General features: G+C 36.3%; 1 protein-coding gene across 1 annotated transcript in view; it reads right to left on the reverse strand.

Annotated features, from left to right (window-relative positions):
* The window catches only part of KCNH8 (potassium voltage-gated channel subfamily H member 8), a 200334-nt gene that overhangs the window by 23826 nt on the left and 158867 nt on the right, over window positions 1-17641 (reverse strand). The window contains exons 9-11 of the mRNA XM_026103866.2: window positions 15917-16116; window positions 13720-13969; window positions 8903-9117 (exon numbers count right to left, since the gene is read on the reverse strand). Of these exons, the coding sequence (XP_025959651.2) occupies window positions 8903-9117; window positions 13720-13969; window positions 15917-16116 (665 nt within the window). The remainder of the gene's footprint in view (window positions 1-8902; window positions 9118-13719; window positions 13970-15916; window positions 16117-17641) is intronic.

Consider the following 17641-nt stretch of genomic DNA (forward strand, 5'->3'; position numbering starts at 1 on the left):
GACTGCATATCCGCTGGTCCTGTACACCCATTAGGCAATGCCTAGACACATTCAAATTCTTGCTCACATTCATTTTCGTTCATATAAACTAGTCCTGCTTCCTCCTGCATTTACAAGAAACAGACTGGAAACAAGAACAAGAGTTTGGGATTGGGTCTTAAGCCTATTCAGTTGGTTGCTATATATGGTCATAATAGAGACATGAATAATGGATAGCTCAGGAAAAAAAAAAAAAAAAAAAAAAAAGAAAGGCAACAGGCCTTTTGATTCAAATTTGATTCAAAATGGGCATGGCTGTAAACAAGAGCCATTCCAATACTCCTTCTGGCATCATCTCCAAAGCAGTAATTTCAGAATATAAGCCCTGCAGAAGGTTACAAAGCCAAAGCATCCCATGAAAAGGATCCAGCAATAAGTCTTGACATGTCTAAAGGATTGTGCCATCTGTGCAAGACGTAGTTTTGATAATGAAACTAAAATCCATCTCAGAGTCCTGGACAGTCAGAAAAAAATGCCAGGGTTAACACAAATAAACAATGATTTCAGAAAAAGCAGAAGGAACTGCCAATGATAATAGCACAGTGCTTTTCATTGAAAAGGATTTTCTCACACATTTTTCCCTATATATATATATATATATATATATATATATAGCCATTCTAGAAGCAACAGCACTTAAGAAATCAATGAGCTTCACTATTTAGACCAAAATACAACCTGGGCAATTAAACTCTGAATTCTTAAATTTGATTTCATCTTTAAATTGTTATTCTTCTGCTTGGGTCTATGGGTTACTACTGGGATTGCCATCTTTTTCATAAACTTGTGTTTTATGCACATAGTAGATGACCTCTATTTTGCACACAAAGCAGCATCTCCAAAAGCACCGTGTCACCTTGGGATGTTAGTTCAGTTCTTGCTCGGGGTACTGCATGCAATGAACTAATGCCTCTTTTCATAGAAACACCACAGGAAACCTTGGACTACAAAGGCCTATTGTTAAATGGTCAGTGCTTGACTATCTCTGACATTTCTGTCATCAACCCAAATATCTGAGGAAAGTCTGTAATTAGTTAATTAGCAAACATGGCATTTCTGGTGATGCTTCTAATCCATCTGCAGAATAGGTTTAACCCAGGGTTCACTGAGAAGGTATCCAATAATAAGAGACACAAAAAACATCTGAAGTATAGGGTCCCTATGAAATAAAGCTTTACTTTCTGCTAAACTGTCTTATTTTCTCCCTTTCCCTAATCCTAATACATATATATATATATATATATATATATGTAAGTATGTTGGTATAGTAATTATGTTATTTATCACAGCATTCAAAAAGTGATATATATGTCTTATGTGAGAGCTGAATTTTCAGAAAGGCTCTAGTTACAGTTTATGTAGGTAGCTTCTGCAGCTCTGGCTTTACTGAAATGGAGGTATAGAGGAACAAAAGGGAAAATATTCTGAGGTATTTATTTTTATATCATTAAAACCATAGATCACACTTATACAATACCTTCTTCATTTCTGTATGCTTTCATATCTTTGAGAAGAAGGGTAGGTACAGATGACCTTCAGAGGTCCCTTCCAACCTCAACTGTTCTATGATTCTATGCTTCTCTGATCTTTAGAAAAAATATACTTAAAAATATTAATAATTCTATAAAATGGGAACATAGAATGAATACTTGTATCCATGTAGAATGCCTACTTGATGTGCAGGTTGCTCTGATTATAGACAGTTTGCCCAAAGACTAGATCATATTTTAATTTCACACACTTCAGCATGTATTCTGAGGTTATAATGGCTATGCAAGTGATATGGGAACTTTACCGTATAAGCCAGTCTGGCATGGTCATTGTATCTCAAAGGTACTCTGAGGCTTCAGAACTAGTGTTCTCATAGAAAATTTTCCCAATAACTATTCTCATTTTCTTTATAAATTGGTTTTACCTTACACAGGCTAGCTTACTGAACAATGCTTCCAAATTTAGGCCACTTACTGATCTTTGGTGTATCAATGTAAAATAAATGTAAATACCAAAAAAGCCCCACTAATATCATTCAATTGTAAAGTGAAAGATATATAAAGGTTAGTTTTATTTTCCATTTTTTCCAATGCAGAAACAAAGATATAATACTAATATTATAAAGGTTATATAATCACATTTTCCCTAGGCACAGTGAAACATATTGGCAAAAGTTATGTAGCATCCCTGTGTAATTAAAATAGAAACAGTTAGATTCCAAGGCAGTACTCTTTGATAGCCAGTTGTTTTTCCTCCCTAAATTCTGTTTGGCACAGTGTTTTATACCCTGCTCACACCACATTCTAAAAACATCAATAAGCTGCTTTAATATCCCGGATTTTTTTCTACATGTAACTCTCTGGTTAAGCTTTATAATCTGAGGCAGAATGCAATAATCCCAGGAAGTGAAATGAATGAGAATGGAGAGAGCTCAAAATGACTCAAAAGCTAAAATTAGAAGTAAAGTTTTGTCACTTATTTTAATTCTAATTACAATAAAAGGGCCTGGCAGGCAGAAAGCAGGGGATGTACAGCGGTCAGTCACTTAGGCTCGCAAATAGAACAATTGGGTTTTGTTCTCTGTGACTTCCAAGTGCACACGGACAAAAGACAAAGATAATTATCAGGAACATTTGAGTTTCTTCATAATAATAATATGGATAAAACATTAGACTTCTGTTGCTTTGGGGTATCTTTTCACTTCTATATTCACTTGTAATACTGATTGTACAGAAACACAAAAAACGCTATTAGATGAGGGTCTCTCATTTTGTCGAATTTATACCTGTTATGCCACAGACATCAAGGACAGACATCAAGCACCAGTGATACTGCAATTGCACCTACAGTAATAATACATGATCTGTTGCCAGACAAGCTTCTTACAAAGGTAGGTGATTAATTACATGCAAGTTTGTTTAAAAATGACAAGTTTTTCTAAAAGGTATCAATCCACATTCACAGATGTCAAAGAAGGGGCTTTTTACATTATCTAAGTAGTCACTCCTTTCTATACAGCTGCTGGGCAATGTGGCAAAATCCACTTCCCTATTAAAAGATGGCTGGGATTATTTGGAAATCTTTTATGGAAATTATATATTATGGAAAATATTTTGGGACTTTTTATTGACGTCCAGTGTATAGAATGAGCTGTGGTCTAGGCTGGAGTGGAGGAATTATGACAAAGTGTAGCAGTGTAGTAAGAGCTGCTTTAGAACCTAGTCCTTCAACCTAGTCCTTCAAGGTTTTATTATAAACACACAGGTAACATCGAAGAAATCAGTAGATTCTTGGCATCCTGAAAGTTAAACATATGAATAAGTACTTATATGACTGAAGTTTCTATTTGCAACACTTGCCAAAATTAAAAGCAAATATTTACAAAAAAAAGCATCCTTTTTACTTTTTCTATAGTATCTATAGAATTGCAACTAGGATAACTTTGATCTGTTTCTTTAAAACAAGTGACTATTCATTATGCAGACAAAGCGGTACTAAAATCAGAAATAACATTCTGTTTCCATGGTTTGTGAATAATAGACAATGAAATATGTAACAGACAGAAGTCCTTCTGAGTTATTACCTTTTTGGGAAACAGCACTAAAATTCCACAGACCTGTATTAGAATATCTAGAAAAATCATGACTGAAGAGGCAAGAATGAATTTATGTCAAATGAATAATGTACAGACTGAATACGCAGACTTTTAGCTCAACTTTGTGCTGGCATTCAAAATATTTTTTACTATCCATTTGTCTGCCTATAGGAACAAAACCACTAGATAGCACTGAAAAAAAAAAGATAAAAGTCTAGAAATAAACAAATCCAGAAATAAAGTTGGATAAAAGTATACACGTGTATGCTTTTAAAGTGAATGCTTAATGCCTAGCTGGAATGGGCCAGAAAGTTCAGCTTATATTTGAGTAGAGACTGCAGATATTTTCCTTCCCAAACTATGCCCTCTATTTTATGCTGCAGAGCCCTTAGAGCTGTTTTCACCTTCAGGAACAATAGGTTTGGGCTGTTGTCTGGTTTCCCAGTAGAAAAGGAGGGATATTCCCTGTAATTTGTGTGGCATTGCTAATAGCAGCCAAAGCTTGATTATATTAAAAAAAAAGCCTGTTAACATTTAATAAGTTCTACATACAGCATTTCAAAAGGACAAGAATTTAACCCAATTTTTCAGACAATGCCTTTTTTGGGGGAGAAAACACTTTATTGCTTTTTGGTTGCATTTTTAAATTTTCTTATTTTTTCTTATCTTTTTATTTTTATAACCAGGGAAGCTTGCAGGGAGACTCAATGTTCCCAATAGATGAAGACTCTACCCCCTTTCTAGCATATTTTCAGCCGTTATGTTTCATTTATACTGTGGATACACTCCAAGGAACTGGTCTTTCTCCCTATTTCAGAGACACAGGATTTCTTTTTAAAGAGAATAGCCTTTCCTCCTTTCGGGGAGAGGGAAGGGAAGCTCTCTGTAAGAGGCAGGACACTACTTTTAGTGCTACATGAAAAAAAACGGCTCTTATTAATTACCTATACTGTTAGCAAAGATAGATTTTTTAGTCTTCAGGAATATCACCTTTCCTTTTAGAAAAAGACACATATTCATAGTGCTCTAGTGAGTCAAAGATTGTGCCTGCATGCTTCTGGTCTTCCTTTGGGACTTCATCACAGCTTGAGGGATCCATAGGTGTCCAGAAGGCCCCTTGGACTTTCATCGGTTAGGCTGTACCCAGCCTTTGTTTTTCTTTAACAGATGAATAATTATGTAGACACTGTAGACACTTTTGTGTAGACACAAGAAATAATCAGTAGCAATAAGCTGTTACTACACCCATAATGATATTTTACAAATATTTACCTCTCCTAAGTTTCTCGTAGGATAGTTCAGAGTTATGAACTTCTATTACTGCTCTCTAAATATACAGAACAGTACATGTTTTCTAGGATCAGTGGATAGTAAAATCATTTCCAGTTTCATATAATTGTATTAGATGTTTTAAGAGCCTTCTTATGACTCCTTAGCCTTATCAAAGCAGATATATGACTCTCTCACTGTCTGTTATATGTGCAATCTGTAATATATGATGCAAAAAATAATATCAGGGTGGGGAGGAGGTAGAAATCTCTGCAAACTATTTCATGAGTGTGATATCATAGCCACAGACCTAGACAAATTGGTTGAAACGTCTTGAATGGCTGAATTGTTTAATGTCACCCCTCCAGTTACCAACAAATCAGCTTTTCCTAAATGTCTTGAAATCATTCAGCACATTTACAAGAATAGTTACCAGTTTCTCCAGCAAAATTTGGCAAAGAAAGCAAAAAACTGAATTTATATAATCAACATAAAGACTTTTTTTCTAATTCAAATCTTGCTATGATAGGAATATATAAAAAGATGGCACAATAGCACTGCCAGTGTGATTGCACACACATCAGTGGTTATATTCATAAATCACTTAAGGATGCCTGTTTTTAGAGCTATCATGAGGTTCCATTGATAATTTTATCTCGCTATTTCCATAGCTCTCTGTTTCTCTATCAGTTGCTCATTAGAGTTTGAAACAGTTACATGATTGCCAGTTCCTGTACTTACAGTCTCCTGAGCTTTTCTTCCAAGATTGTTTAAACAATACTTTCAGTCCTTCTATAATGAGATACCTGCACTTTCTGCTCAATGCTAGGAAATCCTGTTACAATTCCTCTTTGTTTTACTGAAAAGTGACATGGCTATGGAAATCCTGGAGCATTTTCCAACATTACATCTTACCTGGCTTTTTACTGCAGATGGAGCATATTGTTGCATACATTTTTAGACTTCCAAATGGATCAAGAAAACAAACAAAACATATTTTCGTAGAGATATCTGTGTGGATAGGGGTAGACACATGATCTAGCTCTAAGTATCCAACTTTGACATTCCAGGATCAGGAAACTCCTGATTACTTCTGTCCCTTTTTGGTCCACTTTGTTTTAATTCATTTAAAAGCCCTTATTCAGTTTTCTCAGTGATGAGCAGTTCCAACAGCACGAGGGAGGGGGCAGTGGATGGTTGAGACTACACCTTTCTGTAGCATCACCTTTTTAATCCTGACTTAAAGGGTTTGGAAATCCACAGCCTAAGGCAGTTTTGGTGGACCATAGTGGGGAAAGCAATTATGTTGTAGGTTAGGACTGAAAGACGCTTGGCAAGTCGTCATGGGGAAATTCATGCTATGCCAATTTTCAGTTCACCTGACCCTAAATACTGTTACAGATCCCTTTTCAGAAGCATTAAATTCACTTTCAGTTGCAAATTTGCACTCATTTAAAACAGCCAAGAAAAAAGAAAATGAGAAATTGACATATTCAAATGAATCAATCTAACTTTAAACTAGCTATGGAAAAACCTTCCAACCCCCAAAGTTTCCATAAAGCTGCAGAAGCCTTAGAGACATACAAAAGTAAAATCTCCTTATATCAGAGAGAGATCAAGATATCACGTCACAGCTGTCAAACTCTCCCAACAGCACCTTTTTCATTCACATTAATTGTACTTCTGATACCCCTTCTGCTTAATATTCTATGAGAGAAAACCATCAGATATCTCATGGACTACCTTTGTGTGCAAGTTATATTCAGGCAGACAAGGTATTTTCTGGGAACTGCATTCCTGGGTGAAGCACAGCAACTGAGTGGTTGACCAGGCACACTTGCTACTGCCACAGCCATCTTCCCTTCTTTGGTGAGCCCTCTGTCTGTGGCAGCACAATCTTTTGCCACCCTATTCCTGTGCTTCGTTCTTACTGATAAATAAAATGATTGACATCTGCAAAAGGATCAGAATGAGATGCATATGACCAAGACTGGTTCTGCTGCAGGAGAAGTAATAGCGGAGGGGATAGTTAACCCCAAGATGTAGGAGAAAGTGGCACTAAGAGATCTTTATGTGCTACTCGGTGTCATTTTTTTATTATTGTTATAATTTAATCTTAAACCAATGGATTATAGCATGAAATACAGTATGTATTCACAAAGTCCAAAAATATGTTCCTCTTTTAAGCAGGAAGGTGCTTTGATATGTCCTTCAGTGCTTTAAATTCCGTCTTCACAAGTGCATGTGAGGAGATACTTTCCCCATCTGTGCACTCACCTGAGAGACTGGGGCAGGCATGCTCTCAGCCATCTCTAACTGGGGGGGCAGTTGCCCTTAATTTTATAAAAGTGTAGTGTGTATGCAACTGATAGGGCCATCCTAAGATTTGTCAGCATACAGAAAAGTATAAAATGATACATTGTGGGGATGCATCAACCTCCATGACAGAACTGGAGAGGAGAATGCAATCAACTGCAAACCCAGTCTTTAAGTGGAATTACACTCCTTTTCAGATATAAAAGCTTCATGCTCTCAGCACAGATAAGTGCTCTCTCAGCTGTTGTCTTCAATGGTAGGAAGTTTTGGAGTATTTTAAGACCCAAACAAATAGGATGCCCCATTTATTTTCCCTTCTATAAGCCTATATTTATATATTTACACCTTTCTATTGCAATCGTTTGTTGAGCATTGTTGAAGAAACACTGGTGCCAACGGATGCCTAGACAGTAAGAAGCTTACATAGAGACATCAACTTACTTATCACATTGATTGATTGTTTGAGCAGAAAAAAGACCTTGGCCCACAGTTCTTGCATGTACTAGAACAGTCTCATAAAATCACGTAGGCCTAGAGCTCCCTCATGCCAGCAGTGCTCTTCAAAGACTAATGTACTGCAGAAGAGTGCACACGATGCTTTTCTGCACAGAAATACGTGTACGTGGATATGAGTAGAGAGGACATAATGTCTGGGTGTGTGCAGGGGCATCCCTTGACACTTTTCCTTAGAAACCAGCCAAGCTGCAGTGAGTGACTTTGTAACAGTGAGTGGCTGTCTAGGCTGCATGGATGGTAACAGCCACACATTATGTGGAGTTTCTGCTTCTAAGCTCTGCACCTCTGGGTAGTGTCTGCCCAAGCAGCCAACCTTTTTCTCCTTGATTTGATTCATACATGGTCTTGATGATATTCTCATTCCTAACCATGTGCTTCAAATACTCCTACTCTCTAACAAACAGATGCACAATGAAAACATAAATACCTGAACTGTTCATAGTTTGGCCATCCCTATTCAGACTCCATTAAGCATTTTCCCAGGCCCCACAATCTTCATACCCTCATCTGATTAAGTCACAAAAGGAGAACCTCACAGAAGCTTTTCAGTATTAAAATCTGAATATACATTTGCTACCTAATTTTAGTGAAAGTGCTTTGGTAAGTCTATACTGCAGTCTTTCAGCAGTTCCTTATCTGGAATTTCTTGCAATTGTAGGTTTTACCACATTTTGATTATTTCAACTTTCACATAAATTCCTGGTTTAAATGACAGAACACATTGTAGTTGCAGTGTGATGAGAAACAAATGTTTCTTGTTTTGAACATGTGTGGCACATTTTTAACCATGAAGTGGTAGTGAAATGAAATGAATTTTCACTGAACTGGCATATTAGGTTCTAGAAAAGGTGTAGATAAATTCCTTTATTTGGACACACCCTTTACATAACTAGAAATTCTTTTAAAGCATAAGCCAAAAAAGGAAAAAAATGATTAAAGAAGATTATTTTCTACTAAATGTTGTTTTCTATAGAAAAGAACATGTTCTCTGTTCATGACCTGATTAATTGATCAAAAATTCATGTAGGTAATGACTGAATTATCAAACAAATGAAATGAGTGGTCATTTTAAAGTAATCAACATATTATTTCTTTGCTATGATAAAATCACGAGAACTGGCTATTAGAAACATCTTAAAGGTAACAATAGCTGCAGAGACCTTTAAAGATACTTACATCACTTTCATGGCCTTCTCTTAGATTGTATGTGAGATCATGCTGTATGTCTTCGACAAACTTGTGAGCATACTCTGGGTAAAGGTCGAGCACTTCAAAGAGACCTTTTAGGATAATGCATTGGAGGTCACAGTAGGTTAGAGCTTTAACGTCTGCATTTGTTTTAATAACTTGATCCCTAATGGATAGGTTTGCTCCAATTAAATCTCCTTTACCTAAAAGAAAATATGAAAATAATCATCTTCAAAGCATGAATTCTTGACTCCTCTTTTGAATTATAAATCTGTTTAACATAATTGCTGTATCTTTAAACCCATAGTTAATATTGTATTGTTTAATTACTAACATTATAAGGTATCTCTATCTAAAAGCTGTCTTTATTTTTGCAGGTGCAATGTTATAGGCAATTAAGGAGCAATCAAGGAAATATGTATAAAATTAAGATTTACACCAGTAATTAATAGCAGGTGTGATTTCATACTTCAAGACATGAACAATCTGTTTCTGGCTTTCTTTGTTAAAATACAAAGATGTTAACAAAGTATTTATAACAATGACATGACTTAAGTTTACATCCTCAATTCAAACGATCCTTTTATTTAGAATTTAGATTGTAAAACATTTGCAATCTGTGATAACTATGGATGTATAGCCATGATGTAAACTGGTTTTACAGGGTAATAACAGATTTCCTGCCCAATTTGTCAAGTAATTTATGTCAAGAAAAAAGAATAGATTCTTAAGCCATTATGACTTCATTTATGGGCAAAGCTGCCTTAGAATAGTGGATGTGTTAAAAATCACAGCTGCCCACCTATTAAACAGCAGAAAAATTTATAATGAAAAACTTACACAAACATCTGATCTGAGGTATAAAGTCTAAAGACTGGTCAGTTAACTAGAGGTCTTTCCTCAAGGACAGTCTTTATTAAAGACCTGGACAGTGGGATGGAGTGTACTCTCAGCAAGTTTATGGCCAATAATAAATTGGGGGTGGGGGGAAGCAGATGATGCACTGGAGGGGCAAGGCTGCTGTTCAGAGGGACCTTGACAGGCTGGAGATATGGGCTGACAGGAACCTCATAAAGGTTAACAACAACAACAACAACAACAACAACAACAACAACAACAACAACAACAAAAGCAAAGTCTTGCACCTGGGATGGACCCTCCCTGCCACAGCAGTGCAGGCTGGGAGCTGAATGGCTAGGAAGCAGCTCTGCAGAGAAGGACCTGGGGGTCCTGGTGGACAACAAATTGAACATGAGATAGCAATGCATCCTTGCAGCAAAGGCCAACCACATGCTGGGCTGCATTAGCAAGAGTGTGGCCAGCAGGTCCCAGGAAAGGACTCTTCCCCTCTATTTGACTCTTGCCAGACCACATCTGAGGTACTGAGTCCAGTTTTAGGCTCCCCAGTACAAGAAAGACATTGACATAGTGGAGCCAGTCCAGAAGAGGCCACCAAGATGATCACAGAACTGGAGAAAATGATGAATGAGGGAAGACTGAAAAACATGGGTTTTGCTCAGCCTTAAGAAGAGAAGGCAAAGGAGGCGATAGTATTATGATTTTGAAGTACCTAATGGGAGAGTGTAGAGAAGTCAGAGTTAGATTCCTCTCCAAGGTGCACAGTGTTAGGACAAGATGTAGTGGGCACAGGTTGCAACAAAGAAAACTGATTAGGATTTAGGAAAAAAAAAAATCACTGTGAGGGTGGTCACACAGTGGAATAGGCTGTCCAGAGAGGCTGTGGGATCTCCATCCTTGGAGATACTCAAAACTTGACTGGACTTTCCCCCAGGCAAGCTGAGCTAAATTGGCAGTGCTTTGAGCAGAGTTTAGACTGGGTAGTTTCCAGAGATCCCTTCCAGTCTCAGATACTCTATGATAGATCTGTGGACCTGAGTAATAAGTTAAGATTGTAAGATCTGAAAATCCACCCAGCGTGTGATTCCAGCTGGATGTTACACAGGAAACAGTGAACTCAAAGAGTAAAGCTACACAGACAAGCAACCAATCCTCCCCAAAGCTGCTTATATAAGATAATTTGCTTTATACTGCTTGTGATTTTTTCTTTCTTTATATAGAGCTTGTATAGGTTTCTCAAGAGTGCTTATCATAAACCCAGAATAGTGAGAGATTTTCTTTTACATTAAGAATATTCATGCTACTTTTTGGTCTCTTGCAATTGCTGTTAGTATAAATGAGAACCAGTACTAGCTAAGGTTAATATGAGAACAGTAAATCTGATAGATGACAAAGCAACATATTTTCCTATGTGTTCATCACATGATGTTGTAATCATTACATAATCAAATATGATATAAAGCTAAGCAATATGTTACTTTTACTTTTTACATAAATATCATCAATTCTTTGATTTCTTTGATTATATTAAGCAGATGTCTGGCAAGGTTAATCTATTGCTGGCCATGTAAATAGGTATATGGGAACAAATGTTTCAGATTTACCAGTATTGATTTTTAAATACCTTAATTAGAAACTGTTTAGGTGTATAAACAGTTTTTGCATCACTAATGCAGAAAAAATTTGGAACAAATGTTAGACTTGTATTTCATTGTACCTATAGCTTTTGATGAAATAACATCAGCTTGAAAGACACCACAGTTTATCTGGTAATGCTAATGTATGTTTCTTTTCAAATAAAAAGCATGTAGCAAATGCTGTAGCTACTAAACTGAAGATTCATTTAGAATTACTGCAGGAGTAAAATGATTGTACCTTGAATATCAACATTTGCTATTTAAACAGAGTCATATAAGATTAATCTTAGTAGGTCTTCTTTTTTATATACTTTTTTTTTCATTGGAGAACAGACTTATAAGGGTTTATGCAGAAATATGTCTGATGACACACAAAATTATGAATTTGTTCTCTTTATGGATATCTTTTCAATCACTTATGGCTAATACTTTTAAACAACTCTAAGACATATGCTCAAATAGTATATTTATGTTATGTTAAAATATATTTCCTTATAAAAGATATCATAATCATCATTATAATGTATCAAATAAAAGCCTCCAGGGGAATCAAAACAGCTTTGTTTTATCAGATCATCTCATGTTGCATTGCAACTATATTGCTTGTTAGGAAGAATGGTTCAGCAACCAAATGCTATCCCACCGGAATTAAAATTATGAGAGAATTATAAAATAGTAGTCTGGGAACACTGAGTACCCATCCAACATTATCAGGGAAAAAACCTGCTCTCTTGGATTTATATCACAGCAATGAAATGCACTCTCATAGGGACCTACAGGTTTGACACATCCACCTTCTGCTGATGTTAATTAAATTGTGAAGCTCCCATTCACTGTAAAGAAACATTACTCCATTGTATGTTTATGTTTTTGCATTGTGATTTCATTAACTTTTCTCAGAAGTCCACTAATCTCTTTCTCATTGTTGTCACTGTCCCCATTACACAACAATAGTTTCATTAACATTTTCAGAGATGCCTGAAAATGCAATCGTTAATGAGAACTTAATTCTACTGGGGGCAGCTTCTGACCTTTTTCTATATTTAAGCTTACGTTTTCTGTAGGCCATATTTTATAGCTTTGATTTATCTGATCCAATAAAATCTAGACATTCTATACTTCCTAATTACAAATGAGTGATAAAGTGATGTGGACTCTCAGTCTAGCAGAATTAAAGAGTTAGGAAACAAATAGAACATATATCATTTTTATATTCTAAAAAAGACCAATCAAATGAATGCTTGTAAAATAAAGGAAATTCAATTACAAAAGACCAGAAGCTAGTATTATCAGCAGTATAGTACAATCCCACAAAACAGGAAGGAAAGCAAAAAGGAAATGTTCATTTTCATTCTGCTTTATAAGAATATTAAAAGTTATTAGAAAGAAGAATAAACTTAAATCTACAAATAGTGTTTACATCATTATAAAATAATTCTTTACATTTAGAGTAAAATTTTACATCTTATATTTAGACCACTTTATAAACATTAAGTCAGAATAGTCTAATGGTCCCTTAGCTCTAGATAAAGGGAATGTGTTTAGTGGTCATTGGACTGAGGCCTATTACTGAAATTTACATATAGAGACACTTGACCCTAGATAAGTCAAAGCACCCATCTAGCAAACAACAACCAAACAGAATTTACTAGCACAGAATTTCTGGCCTTGCTCTGTTTTAATAAACTCAGATAATTGCCGGCGGCATCAATTAGCTTACAAAAGTAGGTCTTGGAGCCACCAGTGCCAGCAGAGCCAACAATGCTTGCTTTTCAGCAAATGCCTGTGTCTTTCTCTGTATTCATCTGAGAGGAGGCTCACACTGCTTCCTTTCTCATTTGGGATCATTAGTGGGAACATGGCCTCGTCACCGATTTTCATAAAATGTTTAGAAATATATATTCAAAATCCTCTGAGGCATCAATACTGCCATCAGAATGGTTGAAAGGGGCAAGTTGTACCAAAAGTTAGTAGCTACCTCCTTAAATACAAAGGAGAGAGCATAAAAAGTTAGAAAACCAGGCTACAAGTGAAATATTACACAGCTAACACTCTAGCAATTGAAGGTTCCTTAGGGAAAAAACAAGGAAGTTTAAGCTAAAAAATGTAGGGATGTCTGTGGAGTATGAATAGCAGATTCAAATCAGAAGAAATATTTTCTCTCTCAGATGACAAGGACACATTAGACCATCAATTAATAGTGGTCTAAGTGATATTCTGGCGATGTCTGTAATTTCTCATTAATATCAGTCTTTACTTTCTACATTTGAGGGCCTTTCTTTCTCTCTGAAGCTATAACTATGAACATACCAAGGATCGCCAGCACCGTGCTGTCCTTCAGGACTTCCATGGAACCTGAGCATACAAAGTAGATCGCTTGTAGGGCATCTCCCTGCCGGAGAAGGTATTCCCCAGGAGCACAGAAGGAGGTTTTGATATGCAGAGACAGAGACCTGAGGCAACCACGGCTGGCACACTCGAAAAGGGAGAGCTGCAAAATCTCCTTGTTCAAGTGCATGGTGATGTCTGAACGCAGCTCATCTGGAAAGTCTTTTAAAAGCTGTCCAAAAAAGAAAAAAATGGGTGATGTTAATTATAAAATAATTCATTTCTTCTTTTGCAGAAGTGATTTGATTTAGTAGTGCTGCACATATTGTACTGATGCAAAGATTTCGCCTTGTTTTTTCTTTTCTCTCTCTTTTTTTTTTCAAAGTGAAATACATATGTCTTAGTTCTTAATAAATCTTTAGACTGAAAAACACTGATAAATTTCAGGAATAACATAAAAATCATATGCTTTTATGAAAAAAAGACAAAAAAGCCAACAACACTTTGTGTAAGAACTCCCCCTTTTGCACAACTTAACCTTGTCTGAGTTCTTCTGAGCTGTCAGAGCATAGTAGGCTGTTTTGCAGATTTTATTTTTGTGTGACAAAAACTGTTGCTATAAAGTGGCATATTCACTGAAAACATTGCAAAAATGAACTTAGCTTTGATTTTCTTTAAAACTGGCCGTATAATATTCATTAATAGGCTATATTGCCTCTTTTGTGGTAAAACATCTGGAAGTGGAATTACTTGGGAAAAAAGCTCTATATAGTTCACCTATCACCACCAGGCTGGTTTTTTTTATGATTTTGCTACTGCACACTGAAGAAGTGGGAAAGGACTGGAGATGAGGTGCATGATCATTGGAAGAATCTATGGAAACTGAAAGAAAGATCCATATAATTTCCTTATTTTTCTTGGTCTTAATTTCCAGCAAGTTCCCACTGCAGCCTGGCTAACACCTGAAGAAATTTTTTATCAGTTTTACAAAGCATCTGTTGCAGAACAGCAAGATTGACAGGAACTTCTTTCTGCTCACAGGTCTTCTGAGAATGGCATGCAACTGTTAAAAAGTTATATTTTCTTTTGTCAAAGCACCATAAAAGCTTCAGGTACTGTCCTTCTCATTTTGCGGGGACCTTGCACCTGAGCGTCACAGTCTACTAACACCTGACCAAGTGTGTTTAGTCAAGGCAGTTGTCTGGATGGAAGCAAAGCATGAAATACTGATGGTGTCTCTAGAGGCTGCTCTTCTAGCTCACTACCCACTGACTCTCAGTGGAACTGAAGGTACAGAAGGTACAGAAACAGAAGCTGATTCTTAACCAAATCTAAGAAAGCTTGGACATCGAAGTGTTTTTACGTAGCTTTGAAAATCTTACTAGGCTCCTTCCGTTGCTAGGATGCTCTTGAAAATCCAATTTTTTGTGCTGTGCACACCACAAAAAGAACATATCAAAAAAAATGTTCTTAACCCCAAATCTTTTTTCTTATTTCCACATCACTTTTAGAGGCTATTGAATTTTATAATGACATATATAACAACAACTCAGCATGTTACGGGAATGGTTCATTCAAACAAGAACTCCAGCTCAGAGAAGTCATGATTTGTTCTGGAGTATAATAAAATATAACCTAGACAAGTCATTTAAAACTAGCAAGTAAACATGCAACCAGAAATCTGTCTTTTTTCACTGTCATGTTACTTTTCACATATTTGTCATTAATGAAAAATACAGGGAAATACATCAAGACATCATATTTCAGGTCAAACCACTTATTTACAGGATTTCAATCAAGAGAAGAAAGTGCGGGAGGGAGGAGAGGACAGTAAAGAAGTCTCTCCTTGAAAAAAAAAATCAGAAGATTTTTAGTGTTTAGTGGAAGGCAAAAAGCTCATTAGGCTGTTTCTGGCATCACCCAAAAGGTTTCTAGTGAATGTCTCCTCAATATTTCCGAATTATGTGGAACTTAGCTCGGTCTGTTGAAATTTGAATATATAATATGATGTTCCAAGACAGATGCTTCAGCAGCACACCCCTCCTGAGATAACTTACCTATATTTTTAGGCATATTCCTTTCAAAACCCAGCATCACAAACAGAAATTTCAAAATAACCTCCAGTGTAAGTCAGTAATCAAAACAAATAAACACCTGACCTCAGCACCCCTTTGGTTACCTCATTGGAATCAATTCCATTATTGACAGACCATGTGGTTTGGAAATATTCAAGCATCCTTTGCTTTAGCTGCTGTGGCAGGTGGTGGACCCGTATAAAGTCCTTTAGATCCTTGGTTCTTGTGTGATAAAGGGACCATCTGGAGTACATCCTCTGAATTATGGCAGTCACATTGCCAAACACCAAGGCATGCATCAAAGCTAGGGAAGACAGAAATTATGTGTGTGAGTAACTTGCTGAACGCTAAAATGTGACATAGAAAACAAAGACAATTTTCATAGAAAACCGGTGTTTCCTGATTATTAGATAAAGCAAAGCTTTTGTGTATTACACTTCATCAGATATATACAACAGTACTCATAGTATTATTTATTTACATTTTTGTGTCACTAGCAGTCATAGTTAAGGAGGAGGGTAGCACCACACCTGATGCTATATGGTCATCAGGTAAAAAAACAAAAGAATGCCCAAGCCAAATTAAGTTTATAGTCTAAGAAAAAAGGCAACAGATGAACACATGTAAGAAGGCAAGCTCAGGAAATAATGCAGAACTATTCTTCAGTAGGAAAACTCCACTCAGATGGTCAGTTACTAGCTAAACAGAATATAATAGTTAGATTTCAGAGAATTCACACAAACAAATACAAATTCAAAGCATATATGAATCTACACATAGTGAGGACCCACATGCAGTGGAATGAGATTGCAAATTATATTCAGACGTGTATCATATTCTGGGGAGTGGGATGTTAAAAAAAAAAAAACACAGATGAAACATTGTAAAGCAGGAAGTCGAAATTTAGGTTAAAAACCAAAAAAACCACAATACATTCAAACTGACAACCTGATTTCTTATGTTTCTTGAGAAGGTCAAATATGTTGTGAAATTGTTTATCAGTAAGTTCTGACATAGATGGGTTTGTTTGCAATTAGAGACTGGCTTGGGAATAAAAAAACCAGAAGCAAAATTGAAGGAATGCTTTCAGATACAGTTCGTCTCTGTTTGTCTGTGCAGAAATGTGCTTGCTGGTTATCAGTGGGAAAAATCACTGCTGGATTGTCTGTCATGTGGTATTGATCTGAGGTATATACACATTTACAAATTGTTTATTGAAAAAACTATTAAAGAGCTTGATTATTACTCTTAAGAGACATCCATCTTTACAGCACTTGGAAGCAAGCAGACAGACTCCACAGAGCAGCTAAGGAATTGGTTTATAAACAGGACAGACAAGATGCTGACCTTGTGTGGCAATTTACAGAAGTCCAGGGTGAGTGGAGAGAGATGAGGGGAAGAGCAGGAGGAAAGAATGCATTTTGGTGGTTAATCACGCTTCTATATGGTAGAAACAAGCACAGGATTCTTTATTTTGGAGGGCAGGAAATTTTTACAGGCTTAGTCAAACAAAAGGGATCTAGTAAGAATACTTATGGCTTTATTGAGAAGGGAGTTGAGAAAAATGGATAAAGCACTCTAATCTGATGTACTTTCACAATACAGTATGCATTCTTGTAGAGGTGATCAACTGATACGAAGCTAATATGAGCCCATTAGTAATACTTGCTACTCTTCTGTAAGAGTGATGATGCTGAAACACAACAGACATTAAAATCCATGAGTCTATGTGCATGATACAGTGCATTTTCTCTTCTTCCTTCTTGTAAATCACAAGATGTACTTTAAGAGAAAATGTAAGACATTTAATTCAAATTTCAACAGCTTCA

Source organism: Dromaius novaehollandiae, chromosome 2, assembly GCF_036370855.1.
Source record: "Dromaius novaehollandiae isolate bDroNov1 chromosome 2, bDroNov1.hap1, whole genome shotgun sequence".
NCBI lineage: Eukaryota > Metazoa > Chordata > Aves > Casuariiformes > Dromaiidae > Dromaius > Dromaius novaehollandiae.